Below are 20077 nucleotides of genomic sequence, written 5' to 3'. Positions count from 1 at the left end.
GCGTGCAGACAGGAAGCCGACGGCGCCGCCTCCACCGAGGCCTGCCCTGGCCTCTCCAGGCCTGCTGCTCCGGCCGCCCTGACCCTCAGCGTCATTTACAGATTTATTCTGTCTCTCATCTCCTGCCCTTATTAGAATGTAAGCCCTTTTTTTTTCATGTAACCCAAGTACCTAGAGTAGTGCCTGGTACACAGCACAAAATAAGTATTCATTGAGCCATGACGATCAGGGTGATGATGGAGTGCACGCAGGAGAGATCTGGAAAACGCGAGGCGGCTGTTCGTGAGTCTCCCCTGTAGCTGCCTCTCCCCCACGGCCCAGGCTGAAACGGGCAGCAGCTGTGGGAAGCCATGTTTGGTCTGTACAAGGCGCATCCTACTTGGTGTCCAGCAGCTCTCCGAGCCTTTCCTGTTTTACAGACGAGACCCAGAGGTGGGATGAGAATGGAGCCCACAGTCCAGGTGACTGGTGCAATATTCTCTTCACCCAGCTGCCTGGATAACAGATGCCCACATGGTGTCATTCAGCTCAAGTGGGGCTCAGACCGTGCAAGTTCCTGGGGACGTAGAGGAGGAGGCCCCGCATCGCCTGACATTTGCCATCAGATGTGAAACTGCAAGTTGAAGTGCTTGGCTTAGCGCCGTACTCTGTCCCACGCCACAGAGAATCGCTCGGTCAGTGTAGCGTTTGGATTTCAGACTGCTGAAAGAGTAGCGACCTGAGGGTCGGCAGTGCATGTGAGCTGTGTTCAGTCAGGTGGTCTGTCAGATTCGCTTGCGTGTTAACAGTGGCCCCCGCTCTGACTGCTTTGTCATGAGCAGGAGCCTCCCACAGAGCAGGGTCACCTTGGGGTGGAGGCCAGACCACGCTTGCCAAGACGACCTGGATCTCTTGGGGTGGGGGCAGGGCAGACTGGGGGCTGTGTCGGGCACTTCTGATGCCATCGGTGTTGGTTTGGTCGCCTTGCTGATTTATTTTGTTTTTTTGTGGTGGTTTGTGTGATGGGGCTGAGTGGTTGCACATTCTGAGGTTCTCACATCCTCTCCCAGCTCCCTGGATATTCATTCTTGTGGTTTCTAGTTATGGTGATAAGTAGAGGCCTTCCTGGGGGTGTCACCAAGAAAAGAGACGACCGATCATACCGCGTCTCTTCCCCTGTGCCATTTGTATGTTCCTGCTCCCTCTACATCCCACCCACTTAAGCCATCTCTGAGTGTTATTTTAAGCCAGAATCGTCCCTCACGCAGAAGGGAAGTCTGCAGTTGCCCATCAGGAACTTCTCTGGTTTCTGCTGGGCGCCTCCAGTGCCAGAGGGCTGGGAGGAGTTCGGGCTGGTTCTGCATTTTCCGGATGCACAGCAGCTTCCTGCACCACTCTGGGAGTCTCTCCTACTCTCCTTGACTAGCCTTTAACTAGTCAAGGCTCAAGTATTTGAAGATAAAAATTGTATTCCCTCCCTGAATTTTGCTTCTCTAAGTTAAACTGCCCCAGTTCTTTTCAGATGTTTCAGGACAAGATGTGAAGACTTTCTATCATTGTTTTTATGTTCATATATTCCTTCATTGACATTCATACTTGGGGGGGTTTAAGATGGGACAGCTACTCTGGAGGGCCCTGTGCTGAGCTCTGGGGATCCAAAAATAAGGCAAAACCTGTGTCCTCTAGAAGCACGTTCTCACAGGAAGAGGTACACAGACACAGCCTTGAAACCTGGTATGGCCAGCGCTGCATGAAGGAACACCAGGGCTCGGGGCCGAGCAGGAAGCCCAGTCTGGGTGGAGGAGGCATGTAGAGATGACAGGTATGGCCTGAAGCCCCCCAAGTCTGCTCAGTGGAAGAGGAGGGCGTAGCGTGTACAAAGGCAGGCACGGAGGGCCCATCCCATCTCCAGCTCGGGACGTGTAAGGGCAGCGGTGGGCCTGGCGTGCTGCTGGACAGGGTTCTTGTCGCCATCCCAATAAAGCACGTCTCAGACAATGCACCTCTGTTCTGTTAAGGGGACTTAGGGCCAACACTTCCTTAGGCAGTGACGTGGCAGGCTTCGGGGGAGAGTTCTGCCAGACCAAATGAGACCCTGCTGCCCTGGGAAGCCAGGTCCCGGGGACCAGAGAGGAAGCATCCTAGTGTGGGGCACCTGGCTCACCAGCTCTTTCCAGAGCGAGGTCTGCACTGACTTGCCCTTCCTCTCTCAGGAGGGAGCTGCCAGCAGGCGTGGGGAGGTGTGAATACTTTCTCAAAGTGGGCGTATTCTGCGTGGAGATAAGCTGGGAGGTAGGAGCATATGCGGTCGTGTACCTTAGCGTGGCAGCAGGAGTCCTTTGGTAGAGGGTGCCCTTGAGAGCCATGTCCCAACACCAGAGCTGTGGGCTGCTCCTCCAGCCCCAGACGCACCCCATTCCCTGAATGCACTGTGCAGCCTGGGGGCTGCTCTGCTGGTCCCCCCTTGGCTTGGGTCCCCAGGCCAGTCTCTGCTTGTCCTTCAGCACCCAGCTCAGCTGTCACCTGCTGCCCCCAGTCTTCAGTGTTCTCACCCTCAGCCTACCTGTCTTCTCTTTGTGTCTCTGGTCCTCTCCACTCCTTCTTTGAGCTCTGGAGGCTTGGCATGGGCTTGTCTCATGGCTTGTCACATACCGACTTAGCCTGTGGGTAGAGGGTGGGAGTTCCTGTTACCCTGAAAGGCTGTGCAGGACATCCTCTTGTCTTGACCTCGCTCGGTGTGTAGGGCACGTTTTGCTGGGTTGAGTTTCCCAGTATCACAGCATTAATGAATTGAACCAAAACACTGGAACGGGACTGGAAAAGCAAAGGCATGTTATCCTATGTCTTTGATGCTGGGGAATAGAGGAAAGCCATCAGAATCTGGATCCTCCTTTCTGGTCTCGAGGAAGGAGGAGGAGGCGGGACCTCCGGCCCCGACCTCTGCTCACAGTATCGCCTCTCCAAGACAGGCACTGGTACCGTGACTGCCGGTGCGCAGCCCAGGTGGCCCCTGTCAAGCAGAGTCGACGATTTCAAGTATGGATGAATACGGAGCACCTTTATTTTTTTTTGAAATTGTAACGCTACTTAATGTGTTGGGCAGTTGGTGGGTCAAAAGTATTGACAAAACTAGACTTTTCACTCCAGTGAAAATTTGATAGTTTTGTTTATTTGCTAAATGGTGTACTTCTGTAGTAACCTGGGCATGTATCGATATTAACACAGACCACACGTACCAGAAACAGGAGCAGCCCAGTTTGGGTGAGGTGGGATGAATGGGGAAAAACCCAAAGCCTGACCCCACAGCCCGTGTTCCCTGGAGATTCACAGTGAAACCATTGCACGAAGGGGACAAGGAGAAGGAGAAGGACGGGTGAGGGCTGAGGTCCTTCCTGGCTGTGCTTGTTTGTTTAAAAGAGAGGAGAGGTTTATTCAGGGAGATAAGTACTCCATAGACAGAGTGTGGGCCATCTCGAAAGGTGAAAGAGGCACCAGGGTACCGGGCCATCAGTTTTTATAGTGGTAGGTAATTTCACAGGTCAACGAGTGGGAGGAGTATTCCAGCTATTTTAGGAGGGGATGCGGATTTCCAGGAATTGGGCCACTGCCCACTTTTTTACCTCTATGGAACTGTCATGGCACCTGTAGGTGTGTCATTTACCTTCCTGATGTGTTTCAGTGAGTGTATACTGAAGCTCGGGGTCTAGTGGAAATTGACTCTTCCGCCATCTTGGAGCAATTTGGTTCTAATTGGTTTATGTCGTGTCCTTGGGCTGTGTCATTCTTTCAAAGGTTGTGTCTGGCCCCCTTCCTGTCTCATTCCCCCCTCAGAGATTTTACTCCCATAATCTTATGGGAAGCAGAGGGGCGATGGTCTGCCTTCTGTAGCTGCTTCAGGGCTGAGTAGGGTCATTGACCCTGCCTGTCAGGGAGTAGAAATCTCTAGATGCCTGATCTAGGGGGTCCCAGGGGTGGGGGGACAGGGGGAAGCTTCTTGCTTTGAGTTGGTATGGGCTGGAATCCTCGCATAGCCATCATCTTGATGTGGAACTGTTGTAACTGCTTCCCCAGCCTTTCTGTGAATCTTTTTGAAGATGAAGCACTTTTGTAACAGCATCAGAGTACAGTAACTGTCTATAAACGACAAAAGACTTAAAAGGAGGGACTTCCCTGGTGACACAGTGGTTAAGACTCCGTGCTCCCAGTGCAGGGGGCCCACGTTCGATCCCTGGTCAGGGAACTACATCCCACACACATGCCGCAACTAAGGAGCCCACCTGACACAACAAAGACCCAAAGACCCGGCTCAACCAAATAAATAAATAAATACTAACAACAGCAACAACAAAAGACTTAAAAGGCATAGTTAAACATCTGATTACAGTGTAATTGATAAAGAAGCTTGGTTATTGTTGTGACATAACATTTTAAGGTAACAACTAGAACTCTATAGCCTTATACCAGGACATACCCAAATTTTAGAAACTTTATACAATTTTTAGAATGTCTATATTAATAACATTCATCCATACAGTACATTTTTAAGTAGCTTTATGGCTCGTGTGATAATGCTTTCTGTGTAATTCAGCATACTAACTAACACTAGTTTGGGACTTCCCTGGTAATCCAGCGGTTAAGAATCTGCCTTCCAACACAAGGGACGTGGGCTCAATCCCTGGTCGGGAACTAAGATCCCAGATGCCGCGGGGCAACTAAGCCTGCGCATTGCACCTACTGAGCCTGTGCACCCTGGAACCCACCCAACACAACTAGAAAGAAGCCTGCGCTGCAACGAAAGATCCCACGTACCTCAACTAAGACCCGACGCAGCCAAATCAATCAATATTTTTTTGAAAATAAAATAAATAATCCTAGTTAAATATTTCTCTCTGCGATGCCTCAGGGGCCCTCTAAAGCCTCCCAAGCTAGCTGAAGGTCAGAAGAGCTTCGACTAAAATTTGAACTTGGGAAGTTTGTCGAAAAGTTTTAATTAAAACACTTGATCAAGTAAGATCATCGGTCTCTGTGAGACGATACTAATTTCTTAACCAAAGTTACAAGAGATCTCAAAAACAAATACAGATCACTTAAAGACAATCTGTTACCAAAAACAACATTCCAAGAAAACTTTGTTCTCTTAACAGAAAGAAAAACCAAATCCAAATCCAAGTCTTACCTTAGCTTACTCCCAACAACATCCATTTACCCAACTAAATTCAATCCAATCTTAGAAAACCCTGATCATGCATAACTCTTTTCAGTATTCTTTTCATTCCTCACACCTTTTACTGAAAACACATAACTTAAATTTTGTTTTTTCCACATTGAGTTATTTTTCTTGCTGACAAATTTGCAATAGATGTAAGGTCTAGTAAACCTAGGTTCAACAGAAGTATTATACTTAACACTGATGACACCAAAGACATGTCTATATTAAACCAACAAGCTTAAGCCACCTTCAATACCAGATATCAGTTTAGTACTAAATATTTTCCAGATGACATGAACCTGAAATTCATTCTGGCCAGATTATTTTCTATTTCTGAGCATTTATATATATGCTTAATTTCCTTTAAGTCAATTCAATAGAGCTCTTTTATGAATTAATTTTTGGCAATACCATACATCTACAACACACATATAGATACAAATGAACACACAAACTCGTAGTTCCCATTCCAAACTTTCAGCCATGAGTCAGGTACAGCAATGTAAAATCCATCAGTCTACAGAAGAGGTTGGATTAAAATTGGGTTTCTGGCAGATGGAACAAATCAAGCTCACTTATCTAGATGGCTAAACCCTTTCTACTAATATTTATGGAAGGTGTTTAAGATTTTTATTTGTCCTTGGCAAGTTCCAAATTATTTATGCCCCTTTTCAAAATTTGCATTTTAAAAAGATGGCAGAGGGACTTCCCTGGTGGTCCAGTGGTTATGACTTTGCCTTCCAACGCAGGGGGTGTGGGTTCGATCCCTGGTCGGGGAGCTAGGATCCCATATGCCTTGCGGCCAAAACATGAAAACATAAGAAACAGAAGCGATATTGTAACAAATTCAATAAAGACTTTAAAAATGGTCTACATCAAAAACTCCTTGGGGTTTCCCTGGTGGCGCAGTGGTTGAGAGTCCGCCTGCCGATGCAGGGGACACGGGTTCGTGCCCCGGTCCGGGAAGATCCCACATGCCGCGGAGCGGCTGGGCCCGTGAGCCATGGCCGCTGAGCCTGCACGTCCAGAGCCTGTGCTCCGCAACGGGAGAGGCCACAACAGTGAGAGGCCCGCGTACCGCAAAAAAAAAAAAACTCCTTAAAAAAAAAAGATGGCAGAGACAAGAGTTGCTGGTAGGACATTTGCATCTCACAGGCATAGGCAAGTTCCTCCTAGGTTTCCCCTTTGTTTAATACTTACAAAACTCTTAGGTAGGGAAGGTTTTGGGAGTGGTAGAAGGATGGATGGGCTTTGGATTATTTTTGGAGCCGCACCTCTGCTCCTGTAAAGACTTGATTTGTAAGACAAGGACAGGTTTTTGTTTGCTCTTTTAAAGAATTGGGTGGCTACCTCAGTGATACTGAAGGACTGATATACCCATTCACCTATGCTGGAATGTTTTACTTTTCCTTATTTAGCTTAGGGGAGAAGCCCTCCCCCCAAAATTCCTATCAGGTATGATTAGTTTAGTCAGACCAGTGGCCTCACATTTTGGTAATCTATTTACACACAATTTGGGGGATCCTCCCTGGGTTTAAGAAATTTTTAAATTATGGCCCTCAGTCCGGCCTTTGAGGAGGCTTTCCTGTAACCTCACGTGATCCCATTTTTACAGATAGCTGGACGACTTTTAGCCCAATTTTTTCACTCATTCCATTCCTATTCTGTAGGCACCCTCGGCTTGAATTTTATAAGCACACACAGTGGAGGCATTCATGGCATTACAGTGTCCGGATTTGCCCACTCAAAGGAAAAGTGATATTGGGAGTCTGGGAGCGGGGGAATGCAAAAGAAAGCACCCTTTAGTTCTAGCACTGTGAACCAGTTTAACAGCCCATAGTTTTAAAACTTAGATGGGGTGGAATGGAGACCTCCTCTCACTTGGGACTGAAGCATGCTCCCCTGGCCAAGAGTAATTGTTTTTCTTGGTGGATGCCTGGAATTTAGTGAGCAGGTCCATTTCCCAACAAGGGAATGGGGCACTCAGGCATGGGCAGCACTTGGTTTGGGGCTTTCCATCAATCCCCGTTACCTTAGAGGATTAGGAGGACAGGGGTCCAGGGAAATCAGCACAGAGTAGGCAGTCTCCATATCTAATAAGAAAATACCTTTCCTACCTGCCACGTCAAGGGTTACCCAAAGCTCCTCCAGGGCAGTGACCATGTGTCACTGGGGAGTTGGGAACGGTCCTGGGTCCCCGGCCCTGTCAGTCTTTGGTCCTCTCAGCCATCATTGGTTTGAGAGCCCCGAGTCCCCTTCAGGACTGGGGGCAGTCCACTTCCAGTGGCCCTCTTGATCTATTGTGCAGGGTCCTGGTGGACTTTTCCCATACAGGGAGCATTCGTTCTTCCAGTGACCCTGTTATCCACACTTAAAACAGATCCTTTCTCAGTGAGACAGTGGCTCTGATCTAGGCTTCCTGGATCCTGTCCTCACCATGGGTCTTTGCAAGGGTGGGAAACCCTGAGATGGTGCAGGGGTTAGGGCCTCTGCCAGTGACTGTGCTTTTTGCTGTTATCCCTGAATCCTTTTTATCTCTTCAACCCTATCTGTATCGTTAAATATTCCAAACGCCAAATCCATGAGCTGATTTATGGGGGTCTGGGGTCTCCAGCTCCCCAGACGGGGCAGTAGGGGTAAATGGCCTGGAGGACTGTGGCCCCTCAGAATTGGGGGAGGTAGGAGTTCCTGGTTGTGGACCCCAGGGAAATGGACTCATAAGGGGTCATCTAAAACATCAGGCTCCTGTGGGGGAAGAAGGCACTTGGAAAGGGGTGTGAGCCAGGCACACCCGGCAGTTCTTTAGGCCTGGATAATGGAATAGGGTCATGAACATTTGGATGGATGGGACTTGCCCTCCAGTTACCTTTCTTTTTTTTTTTAATAAATTTTTATTTTATTTATTATTTTTGGCTGCGTTGGGTCTTCGTTGCTGCGTGCGGGCTTTTCTCTAGTTGTGGTGAGCGGGGGCTACTCTTCGTCGCAGTGCGCGGGCTTCTCATTGCAGTGGCTTGTCTTGTTGCGGAGCTCGGGCTCTAGGCGCACGGGCTTCAGTACTTGCGGCTTGCAGGCTCTAGAGCGCAGGCCCAGTAGTTGTGGCGCACGGGCTTAGTTGCTCCGCAGCATGTGGAATCTTCCCGGTGTTCCCTGCACTGGCAGGCAGATTCTTAACCACTGCGCCACCAGGGAAGCCCCTTTCCTTCTGCAAAATAAGTCCAGCTGCAAGATGGATTATAATTTAATGACCCAATTTTTTTGCCAGATCTCTTGGTCCCCTAGTTCGTACTGGGGCCATGCAGTATTGCAAAAGAAAATTAATTTCTTTTTTTCTTAAACCACCCTAAGTTTTCCCCAATTAGCTAATATGCATCCTAGCAGAGAGTCCTTCGGGATGCTTGTAGTTGCCCCCATTTCTTATTGGGATGTCTTGACATGACGGGGGTCTGATTGATCCTGGCCAGATGGTAGTCATTTGTCCTGGCATTCTCCCAGTGTCAACAGTGGGGTCCCTGAGAGCCACCAGCCAACCTGAAATTTGCCAGGTTGGTTAGCCTGAGGATGCCCCTTGGATTAGTCAAGGAAAGGAACAAGAGTCCCAGGGCCTCAATCCTTCAGAGATGGAAGGAGAAGACCTAGGCCCTGAGCCAACTAAACAGATTCACTTTATCACTGAAACAAAAGAAAGAGAAACAAATAGAGCGAGGGGCCTCCAAGGAGGCTCAAGGACCAATAGACAGTCCAAGAAGTCAGGAGAGGAGGATATAAGAGGAATCCAGGATAGGAGGTAAGGTGTGCGGCCACGACACTTCCTAAGAGAGATTCGAGATTCGTAAGCCCGCTGAGAAACGTGCTCGCCCGCTATCTCTGCTCAGGGATTGACAAAGTCCGCCTGTGAACCCCACGAGAGAAGTGCTCTCCCACACTTCCGCTCAGGGGTGTCTGGGCTCCCCAAGAGAGGTGACCCTTAAGAGGGAGCATGACGCCCAACTTGGTATCAGTCGACAAAGGGGTTGAAATAAGGAGAATACTGAGTGGGACTAGCAAGGTGCATAGCAGGCATAGTGCAGACGTGCAGAAGGGAGCCCCGGGTTGGACCGAGATGGCAGATGGGAACAAGTCTGGGGGTGTTGGTGCCACTGCCGTCAGTCTCTGGTCACGTGTGTCCCATCCTGACTGAGCGCATGCTGGCTGGGAGGGGCTCAAAGCCAGGCTGTTTCTAGAGCCATTGGTCTCAGTTCCAACTAAATTCCTGGACCAGCAGGCACCAAGCCAGGCCTGACATTGCAGTGGGATGAGTGTGTAGCCAGGCAGGACCCCGCCCCAGTCCCCATTGCCAGGTCAGGAGTGATACTGGCTGTCACACGTGTGCACCAGGTTAAACACTCGAGGGTGTTCCACCCGCCGGGCTTGGGTGCCCCTTGTCTGAGGTGGGCCTCTGAAGCATTTTCCCTGCAGCCATGGATGCTGCAAGAGCGTCTTGGAAATGTGCTCCTCTAGCTGGGCAGTTGCACGCCAGGCTCAAAGCCAGGGTTTTGCTACGAAGGCAGAAGGGGAGAGTGCACAGAGATTTATCGGCAGCAGGAGGGGCTGGAAGGAGTACTCTTAACTTTTCTGGGTGTTAAGCTTAATTATTTAGGTTGAGCCTTAGATTTTGACAAGACTCCAACTCTGGGAAAGGTGTGAAAGTTAGAACTTCTGAAACCAAGCAGAACATCTTCACAGATTTGGGGAGAAAGGTAGAGAGAGTCCAGATGCTGGGAATGGATCCCTGCAGAAAGCCTCTAGCCAGACTTGGGAACTGGGACTTTTGTCATCCAGTTCACACGTGAAAAGCCTCAACCCTCAGCAGGGTCAAAAAGCCTTGCTTCTCCAAGCTGAAATTCTGTCCCCTGTTCATTGGAAACCTCACAGGCAGCAAGATGACTTCTTGCCAATGAAAAGATCGTTTTCTTTGTTACCTGTGAAGTGAGTACATGTGTGCCCCCAAGGGTGCTTTATGGGGCTTTGGTGTAGAGGCACCACGCAGCTCCAAGTAGAAATGCGGGATGAAGGACCTTCCAGGCAACTGCCACCAGTTCAGCTACCGATAAGAGCAGCAGGTCCTGCACACTGGAGGTCTAAGATGTTCTGAGAAGTCAGAGCAGTGAAAAGAGCCCAGGACTTGGAACTGGGTGGGCTCACTGGTGCTGACGCCTGAGCCAGTTCAGTTTCCACCCCAGGGGTGGGGAGAGGCTCACCCAGAGCAAATGGGGGTGGTGGCGGTGAAGCCCTGCAGCCCTCAGTGGTCTCCCACCAACTGGGACACATTAGAGTGTTTTTTTTTAAACCACTCAAAAAAAGAATTTGTTTCAGCTATTTATATAAGTAATATGTGTTCGCTGTAGGAAATTTGGAAAATAAAGTATAAAGAAGGAAATCACCTGTTACCCCACCACCCACAGCTGACTGCTGCTGTTCAGGATTTTTCCATACATGTTCTGTGTGGGATCCCAAGAGTACAAGCTGTTTTATAACCTGCTTTTACACTTCTGCTTTTTCTAATCATGTCACCGTCTCACTGAGCTCTCTCCACGTTGCTGTCGAGGCCCGCGCGGCGCCACGTCGAGGGAGGGAGGTGGCCTGGTTTTTTAACAACCCTTTATTGTTGGAGGCCTGACCAGCTGTTCCCTGTTCTAAGTGACTGCATCTCTTCGTTATCTCTGTAGGGCAATGGTTCTCGAAGCAGCTGAGGGCCAATTTGCCCCCCCCCTCCCGGGGACATTTGGCAATGCCTAGAGACATTTTCTTTCCATTGTGGCAGTCGGGGTGGGTGATACTGCTGGCATCTAGAGGTTGGAGGCTGGTGATAGTGCTGAGCGCCCGGCAGTACCCAGGGACCGCCCCCCATCCTCCCGCCAGCCGGCTGTCGGTGGAGAAGTTTCTTGGCTGGGCCCTGGCTGCGACGCAGGTGTGATGCTCTCACTGGTGCTGATCGGAGCAAATAGTGTGTATCGTCATGTGGTGGGGCATTTCTTAGACCTTCCGTGTTTGACCGTGGTTTCAGGAAAATTAAAACCACCCTGTTTAGAGGTCTCTTGAATCCAGAGGAAAGGGGAGAGGTTGTAGGGATTGTGGCTGAAGGGTCCATGGACTGCTGAGCAGAGGTGCCCTTGCTGAGTGTATAGTCAGCTCTGTCTTGTCCTAAAAAAGAATTAATGCAGCTTACAGCTTACAAGCGTGCATTCAGGACAGCCAGGTAAAATAAATGAGAAAGTGAGAAGTAAAAGTGAGGCAAAGGGAAGACGGTGGAGAGGAAAACGAGCGGCCTAGGGAAGCAGCAGTGGGTTTGAGATGGCGTAGCTCTGAGCCTGTGGAAGACGCTTCCCCCCAGGGTCCCAGGGAGCTGTGCCCGCCCTGCTCGCTCGACCAGGTTTCCGAGAGCCCAGGTGCTGTGTGTGCCCCACCCCAGCTGCAGGCGAGGGCAAGAGGGCGAGGCTTAGGCCTCTCAGAGGGAGTTGGCTTCCCTGCGCCAAGCCCTGAGAGGCCTGCGCAGGTGGTGAAAGGGAAGTGCTGGAACGTTCTCTTTATCAGGAAGTGACATGCCTGCCTGACCAGGGACCTCAGGTACCCGTGCACACGGGAGGGTGGCTTCGGGACAGTCATTCCTGAGCCTGCGCCCCCGGGCTCAGTCCAGGCGGTGGTGAGGGGGCCTGAGCAAGCAGGAGGTCCTTCAGCTGGAGGGAGCACGGGCAAGGGCCCCGGGGTGGGCGCAGGCAGACAGGCCAGGAACCCTGCTGACCCCTCGGATGGTAGCGACACGGCCGGACTGGGCAGCCCCTGGACCAGCTGGGGGAGGCCTCCCACTGTTCCCGCTCTCTCCTGAGCTGCCCTCAGCCTCCCCTCTCTGCAGGGCGACGCCTTCACAGGAGGGGCACACCTCCTGTGCCCGTCACAGCCCTTTTTACCCTGCCGTCTCCAGACTCTACGAAGCACTGTATGGCCTGGCCCAGCCCACACTGGCGGGAGGGGGACAGTGGCTGGAGGAGGAAGCTGAGAAAAGGGGCCCCCTGCCTGGTGTGTGCCCCTGACCTGGAACTTCATGGCAACAGGGCCAGCCCAGAACTGGCCTCTGGCCCCCAGGCCAGTCAGGGACCCCAAGAGTGGGTGCAGAGACCCCTTCTCTGCCAGTCTTCTGCACCTGGGGGCCTGCCCCCTCTTATGCCCAGCCTATCCAGGTGTTCACTCACCCAACCTCTGGGCCCATGCCCCCTTCCCTGGCAAAGGCTCCTGAGAGCGCTCCCCAGCCTGGACACTGCCTGGATGGGCCCCTCAGACCAAGCCTGGCCACCGAGGCAGATGCCAGGGCGCACCTCCTCCTCCACTGCCGCCCTACCAACCTGCTTGTCCTGGGCCTCGGGTTCCGGGTTGACAAGCTGCCCCTGGGACGTGAGCGCCCCCAATCCTTAGTGGGCAAGACTGCCCAGTCCAGGGCGTGGAGGCCATGCCTGGCTTCTCCCAGGTGCAGGATAACCTCAGGAGGACTGTGTGGCTGATGCATGGGGAGCTGGGCATCGCAGACCCCGATGGGGTTGAGGAAAGGAAGGACAGAGGCGGCCCTGGCCAGCAGGGGGCAGCACAGACTGTCCGCAGAGCTGAGGAGCTGGCGAAGGAAGACGGGCCCAGGACCCCGGCTGGCTCACCCGTCCCACCTAGGGTGCCCACCCATGGTGGGGACCCCCGAGTGAGACCAGATGGGGACAGCAGCAGCCAGGAGGTGGCTGGAAAACAGACCAGAAAGCCATGTCCCAAACAGCCCCAACCTCCCTCCTGCTTGGGGACCCTCTGGTGGGGGCCTGCCATGGGGGGCCCAGGGACTGGGGCACCTGAGCGTTCTGGAGAGAAGGCTGCAGGGAGGAGGGGGACTGACGGGGCCCTGGGGCTTCCTGGAAGGGGCTGGAGGGCTAGGCTAGGAGTGGGCGAGGGGACAGTTCAGCCTAATGGGAGGCTGGGAGGGAAGGAAGGGGAGGAGAGACATTATTTAGGAGCTGGAGTAGGTGTTGGGGTGGGCGAGGGAGCAGCTGCCTGCAAGAAGAAGAGGAAGAGGGTTTGGGGGGAAAAGGTATCAAGTTTCTGGGCTCCTGCCCTCCCCCCAGCGTCCACAGCTCCCCCAGGCTACAGGATGGGGCTCAGCAAAGTGCCAGGCTCCACGCCCCAGGGCCCAAAATCCTTTGGATGCTCAGGCTGGGGCTCTGCCACCCTGGAGCTCCTCCCCCTTCTTGTCCCTCCCCCACCAGCCCACCCCAGGCCTGCAGGGAAGCCAAGTAGACAGGATGGCGGAGAGGCTCAGGGAACAGGACTAGGTGGGTACAGCAGGGTGCCTGCCTCCTGATCACTTACTGTCCCAGCTTACAGTGAAGTACAAAGGGCAGACCCAAGACTCAGGCCTCAGAGCCTGGCTGCTGAGCCCTGGGCTGCCCCTGGAAAGGGGAGGCACCACTCAGACTTGGGGCAGGCCAAAACCCTAGTTTATTTCAGCATCAGCAACATCTCAGCCATCACAGAAGTTAACTCTACCAAGGGCGACAGAAGTCTCTACAGCAAGGCTAAGGGCTCAGCCGCCAAATGGCGAGCCTCAGGGGTGCATGGTGGGCACTGCCCGGACAATAAGTTAGGAAGCAGCAGGGCTGGAGATGGCGGCAGATGCAGGCCAGGGCTTCACTTCTGGGCAGGCACAAGGTCATCGATGGCCTTGCCCTGCTCCAGCCGCTGCTCCATCTCAATGAGCAGCTTCACGCCGTCCACCACCATCTGCACCAGCTCCACCTCCGAGAAGCCCAAGCGGTCTGCGTTGGAGACGTCAAAGATCCCGCCCACGGCAGCCGTGTCCACACCGCCTGGGGAGACAGCCAGGTCAGCAGGCCTGGGTGGGGGAGGGTGGGCTGCTCCGGCAGAGAGGGGTGCCTGCAGGCGCCCCACCCCACTCACCTGTGCCTCGCTTCTGAAGCCGCAGCCGCTTGAGCACCTCCGGGAACTTCTCGTGCTTGCCCAGGTGGGGCAACTTGATGTGCACCCCTGCCCGCAGCCCTGTGCCCAGGTTAGACGGGCAGGTGAGGATGTAGCCCAGGTGAGGGTTCCACATGAATTCGTAGTTCTTAGACTTGAAGAGCGTTTCAATCTGGAGGTGGAGGTGTGAGAGGGGAGGCCTGGCTGAGACATGCCCCAGGGGACCAGCTGAGACCCGGGAGCCCCCCGGCAGGACCCTGAGGCAACTGAGACCTGGACTCCCCAGGAGGTTAATGGGGCACCTACATCTCTGCCTGAACCGGGGGGCCTGGCCCTGCCCCCTCCCTGGCACCCAGCCCCCACTGTGCCAGCCCAGGTGGCGGGGGCCAGGCCTGACCTGGGTGAGGCCATTGCAGAAGCGGGTGAACACCTCCTTCATCTTGCCTCCCTTCTGCATGGAGATGACCCGCAGGTGGTCCTCCTCATTGATCCACACCAGGAAGGTCTTATTGTCATTGTGCCTGGGGGAGGGGCACAGTCAAGCCTCCTCCCTGGACTGTGGTCTCAGGGCACATCCAGAAAAAAAACTCTAGGGGGTCCCCAGAGCAGAGGCACTTCCCAGGTCCCTGGGGTGCTCATCCCAGCTGTACCCCGGAGTGGGGGCCGCTGCCCGGACTCCAGCCCCGTCAACAGCCTGGGGGCACGGAGGGAGGCCAGGACAGCTCAGAGAGGGGACAGAAAGAGAGGCCTGAGCTGCTTCCCCAGCTTGCCCATCAGGTACTGTGTGGTCCCCACCAAGGGGATAAGGGGCAGAGGCAGCCAGCACAGCCCCCCTACAGGGGGATGCGCTGTAGCTGGGCGCGGAAGCCCCAGGATACACGCACAGTGTGAACAGGAGCTTGTAAGCCCTCCTCCCCCACCGCCCACTCGAGGAAGCGTCTGCGTCACCCAGCACCTGACTGACTCCCCGCGGGGAAGCGGGTGGGAAAGGAGAGAAAACAAGAAGCTCCAGCTCCCCAGAGGGGGGTGGAGGAGGAAAGCCAACACGACTGCTCCCCCCACCTCTAAGATCCTGAGAGGCTGAGGCCTCTACTAGCCGGGGTCCTTCACTTACCTTCGTTCGAGGTGAGGTCACCTGCAAGGAGGCCTGGGTGGCACCAAACCCATCCCAGGAGCGCGGCCCCTCCCTCTTCCTCCTCGGCCTCGCCAGGGAGAGGACGAAGTGGGGGAGTGGGGACCCGCGGGGAGGGGGGTTGGGGAGTACGCACCAGATGCCGCGGGCATCCGGCCAGTCGCGGGCCATGCCTGAGGCCAGCAGCAGGGGCGACACAGGCTTATCGAAAAGGAAGTGGTCGTCGATGAGCTGCTGCTGTTCCGCTTCGGTCATGCTTTTGAGCGCATAGTACCTCCCCGCCAGGTCACCGTCCAGGCTCGACAGGGCTGCGGAGGGGCGCGCTCAGGAGGACAAACGGGTGGGCTCCTGTCCCACACCGCCACCACCCCTAGCGACACGGATCCGCCCCACCTCCCCATGCCCGCTCGGCTTGGCTGGAGTCCAGTCCTCCCGGTCTGGGCGGCGGGCCGAGCCGGTGACCCGCCCCAAGCCGACCCTCGCCGGGCCCCAGGACGCTGTAAGCGCGGGGCTGGGCCTCGGTCCCTCCGGGAAACCGGAGCCAGAGCGCAGATAAGAGCGCGGCGTCGGCGGCGGCTCGGGTGACTAGTAAACAAGCCGGCAGGGGCCGGGACCGGGACCGGGACCGTGGCCCGGCCGGCCCGACCCTTACCTTCGATGGCAAGCTTCTCGATGGCGCGGCGCTCCCCGCGGCTGCAGTGCGGGGGGAGGCAGAAGCCGCGGATGCTGCGGCCCGTGCGCACCCGCGAGCTCAGCACGTAGTTGGGGTCCAGGTCGTCGCCGCCCTGGGGGCCAAGCAGAGGTGAGCTCCGGGAGACCCCTCCCCAGGCCGACCCGCCGCCCCGGGCCGCCCGGCACCTGCAGGTTGTCGGGGTTGAGGTCGGTCTTGTGCTCGTCTGTGGGCTTATAGCCGCCGTGCCGATCCTCAATGATGGGGTCAAAGAGCTCCTTGAACACGTCGTACGACTCCTCGTCGCCAGCCACGCAGCCCACGGTCATAATATAGGGGTGGCCTGTGGGGGGGCCGCGGAGTGGGGACAGTGACGTCACTGCCAGGCCTCAGCGAGCCGCCGAGGACCCCGCGGCTGTGCGCGGGAAGAGGGCGCCCGGACTTTGGCCCGAGGGGGACTGGCATGGGGGGGGGGCTCTGGGCCCTAGCCGCGGGTTGTCCCGCGGATACGGCGCTGGCACCCTGACCCCGGGACTGGTGTGCGCGTACCTGGGTTGTCCACGCCAGTCTGGATGACGTCGTCCAGCGTGAAGCCGCTCGGCGTGCTCTTAGCGCGCAGCTCGGCGTACAGCTCGGGGGTCAGTACCTTGGCCATGTGATTGTTGTGGCCACTGAGGTCGGGGTACTCGTCCTCGGCCGGGAAGCGCAGCTTCAGCGTGTTGTGGCTGTTGGAGAAGGGCATGGCGGCGGCGGGCTGCGGGGAGACGCGGGGGTCAGCGGGCACCCGAGGCTCCGGGCCTCCTGGGGACCTGCTAACCACCCAGGGACCCGGGCACCGGTCGCCCGGGGCGCGGCCAAGGTCAGCGGGGTCGGCACTGCGCGCAGGGGGCTACCACATCGCCCAGGACCCCCGGCCTGGCGCCCGCTCCAGGCGGCGGGCCCCTGCGTGCCGGGAGCGCGCGACGCCGCGGCCCCCGAGCCCCCTCCATGCGCAGCGCCCCTGCCCCGGTGCCCCACGACCCACCCCCACACCCCCGCCCTCGGGCCCACTCACTGAGCAGCCGGGCGGGGGCGGGGGTTCTCGGTCGGTCGGCAGCTCAGGGCGCGGCGCAGGCGAACAGCGGCCGCTCCGCGCTCCCGCGGCTCTTAAGGGACGCGACGCGGGCCTCCCATTGGCCGCTATTTATAGCCCATTCATTCCATTGGGCCGCGCTACGGGATTGTGACGTCGCTTTGTCCGCCGCCCGCAGCCCCCCAGAGCCCCCCGCCCCAGGCAGCCCACCCCGACTATCCCCTCGCCGGAACCCCGCGCAGCCCGCCTACCCTACCCCACGCCCGCCCAGGATCCCGAAGCCGGAACCTCAGGCCCTTGGACATTCTGGATCCCCACCCCCACCCCCCCGCCTGCCTCCTAGCGGGAAACCGAGGCAGGAGGGCCACCAGGCACTTGAGGACGCTCGGGCTTGTCTGCACCATGGCTCCTGCCCTCCCTCGTCTTGCCAGTCCCCGCGGTGGTCGCGGCGAGGGGCCAGGCGAGGGCGTCCAGGGCTTCCACAGCAGGTACTGCCAAACCCCCGCCGCCCCTCCTTCTCCTGCCCCGTCCGAGCTGGCCCCGAGCCGCCGACCTTCTCCAAGGTGCCCGCAGGCATCTCCCGGGCGGTCTTGGTGCAGAGCGAAGGCGCTCCGGAGGCGCAGCCTGGCTGCGGCCCAGCCCGGCGGCACCCTTGGTGCCTTGACCTTGGGCAAGTCTCCGGGCTTTTGGGCGTCTGAGCCAGAGACCCCCGGGCCCAGCCCCTCCTGGTTGATGCGGAAATACTCTGGCTCTGCTGGGGAGTGCACAGTCTCAGAGTCCCCAGACCCCAGGCCTGTGCCCTCTCTTCAGGGGACAGGTTCACCTCCCCACCCCACCCCCAAAGGCAGTCCTCAGAGACTTTTGGCAAAGACTGGAGGAAATGCTAACAAACAATAAGCACATGTGAGATTTAAAAAAAAAGAAAAAAAAAGACACTAAAAATCAGAATCACGTAAGTTAAAATAACGACTATGCCTTCCACTAGCCCCAGCACAACCAGACTGGCAAAAAAAGAAGATTGATACCAGCCAGTGTTGGCTGTGGGTTGGAATGTGGGGAGACAGGCATGCACACGCTGCCTGCAACTGTGAATTGCTACATCTTTTTAGGAAAGGAATTTGGCAGTATCTATTAAAATTTAAAATGTTCATCCTCCATGACCCAGCAATCACACTTCTAGGAGTCAAGCCTATAGAGTCTGATTCTCTCTATAAGAGAGAATGGACTCTCTTCTAGGAGTCCAGTCTCATTTCTCTTTGCAGATAGACCAAGAGATGTGTAGTAGGAGAAACAAACACAAACAAACCCGGATGTAACTTGATGCCCATCGCTTGGGGACTGGCCGGGGGTAGGGAAGGCATCTCCCCAGTGTGGAATATTATACAGCTGTTGAAAAGCGTGAATTGGAGCTTGTGTGGTTGACGTCCATCATACTTTGCTTTGTGAGTGAAGCAAGGAAGGGGGAAGAGCCTTATCTGTGTGTATGTTTAACAGAAGCCCTCCAGGACTGCACAGTGTGCTCTGTGGGCAGCAAGGTGAACACTGCTGCTGCCGCGGGAAGACTGGCTGGAGCAAGCAGCTAAGTGAACAGAGTATCATCCAGAGGTGGGAGGAGATGGGTCCTGCGGAGGCTGGGGCAGAGCGGGCATTCCAGCGTACCTGGTGCCGCTGAGGAATGGGCACTGGAGCAAAGGGCGCGCAGGCCGCTTTGCCCTGCCTCTGTGCTCTGTCCCCCGACGTTACTGCAGAGAGACTCCTGCCTCTTCTCTTGCTCACCTTGGCGTGTTTTGACCTGTTCGCAGTCAGCATTTTTGAGACCCATGAAACAAGCCAAGGCAAAAAGGCAAATGGGTCTGGACTGGCCAGACAGCAGGTGTCCCTTAAGCCTGAAATTCCTGCGTTCTGTGCCCCCTGCAGCCCCTTCCCCTCATTTTAGAAATATCTGCAGCTGCCTTTCCCAAGTCTCCACCCCAAAGGCCTGATGGGCTCACGTTTCTGTTTCTAGAAACAGAGCTGCTGCTCCTGGAGGCCTATTTGGCTTTCAGACCCCAGCGGGCGGAGGGGTGGTACTCAGGGCTTCCTCTTTGTAGCCTCTGCAGCTTCCCGGAAGGCCCCCCTACCCTACCCTCAGGCCACCAAGGGCCTGACCAACTTGGGAGAATGGGGCAGGAAAGGACCCCTGCTCCCCTCTCTCTCCACAAGCAAGGTCCACACTGGAGAGGTGGAGTCCAGAGGCTTGCGGTCTTGCTCAGGGTCAGGCCCTAGGGATGCTCCTGCCTGGGGCTCCAGCAATCCTCAGCCTTTGGAGACGAGTGTTTTGTCCTCATCTTTGCGGATGAGCAAAGGGAAGATCAGAAGGTGCGTGATGGGGGACCGGGTTGGAGGTCTGGCAGTCCCTCAGCGGTCCTGGAGTGATGGGCCCTGTGCTAACCTGAACTGGGGCCCACCCTGAGGACCCCCGGCTGGCCAAGCCTGGGCTGGACTCAGTCTGATGGTGCACATGGTCAGCAGCTGTGATGGGGGAAGTGGGGAGAGGCCTTTGAGGCCTTTAGACCCAAAAGTCAGGGTGAGGCCCCCCACCAGGCAGGAGCCGCTTGGGAGCCTGGGTGGTCTCAAGCAGGGGAGCAGGAAGGGGGCCTCCACCTCAGCAGGAAGAACACTGCCCCCAGCTACACTTGGCCTCGTCTGTGGACCCTCCACTCTCCTTAGGGCCCACAGGAGCCGGTCTGGCCGCGTCCGGGCAAGAAGCTGGGTGACATCACCAGACCCATTTATGGTCCAGGTTTCTTGGAAATCGCACCTGGTTATACATTAACCACCTGGCCCTGGAGGGGGTGGGGAGCCTCAAAGGAGTCCCTGGCCTTTCATCCCCAGAACATGACCCTGCTCAGCAGGGCAGGCACAGAGCTGGGCAGGTGGAGGTGAGCCAGGTAGGAGGGCAGGGCCAGGATCCAAGCAGGGGACGCGAGGCCATCCTCAGAGTCTGTGCTCAGAGGGCAGCCAGGGTGGGCATTGCTTCCTCCTGGTGCCCTG

At 55.8% G+C, this 20077-nt stretch overlaps 1 protein-coding gene across 1 annotated transcript; it reads right to left on the bottom strand.

Annotated features, from left to right (window-relative positions):
• Positions 1 to 13743: 13743 nt before the first annotated feature.
• On the bottom strand, positions 13744 to 17074 carry CKB (creatine kinase B). Its single transcript, XM_082832861.1, has 8 exons — positions 17027 to 17074; positions 16522 to 16726; positions 16161 to 16315; positions 15955 to 16087; positions 15439 to 15610; positions 14568 to 14691; positions 14153 to 14342; positions 13744 to 14061 (listed from the first exon to the last, which is right to left on the bottom strand). The coding sequence occupies exons 2-8, from the start codon at positions 16712 to 16714 to the stop codon at positions 13883 to 13885; spliced, it is 1146 nt and encodes a 381-aa protein (XP_082688987.1). The 5' UTR covers positions 16715 to 16726; positions 17027 to 17074; the 3' UTR covers positions 13744 to 13882.
• Between the last annotated feature and the right edge of the window lie 3003 nt (positions 17075 to 20077).

The sequence above is a fragment of the Leucopleurus acutus genome (genome assembly GCF_964270905.1).
Source record: "Leucopleurus acutus genome assembly, chromosome: 1".
NCBI lineage: Eukaryota > Metazoa > Chordata > Mammalia > Artiodactyla > Delphinidae > Leucopleurus > Leucopleurus acutus.
This window is presented reverse-complemented; position numbering and strand designations above follow the sequence as displayed.

Bases quoted from the DNA above. Each gene is read 5' to 3' on its own strand.
- CKB (XM_082832861.1), bottom strand. From the start codon at position 16,714: ATGCCCTTCTCCAACAGCCACAACACGCTGAAGCTGCGCTTCCCGGCC. The intron at 14,692-15,438 runs GTGCGTACTCCC...CCCCTCCCCCAG, and splicing joins CCGGATGCCCGCGGCATCTG to GCACAATGACAATAAGACCT. The intron at 14,062-14,152 runs GTGAGTGGGGTG...CTGTCTCCCCAG, and splicing joins GCTTCAGAAGCGAGGCACAG to GCGGTGTGGACACGGCTGCC.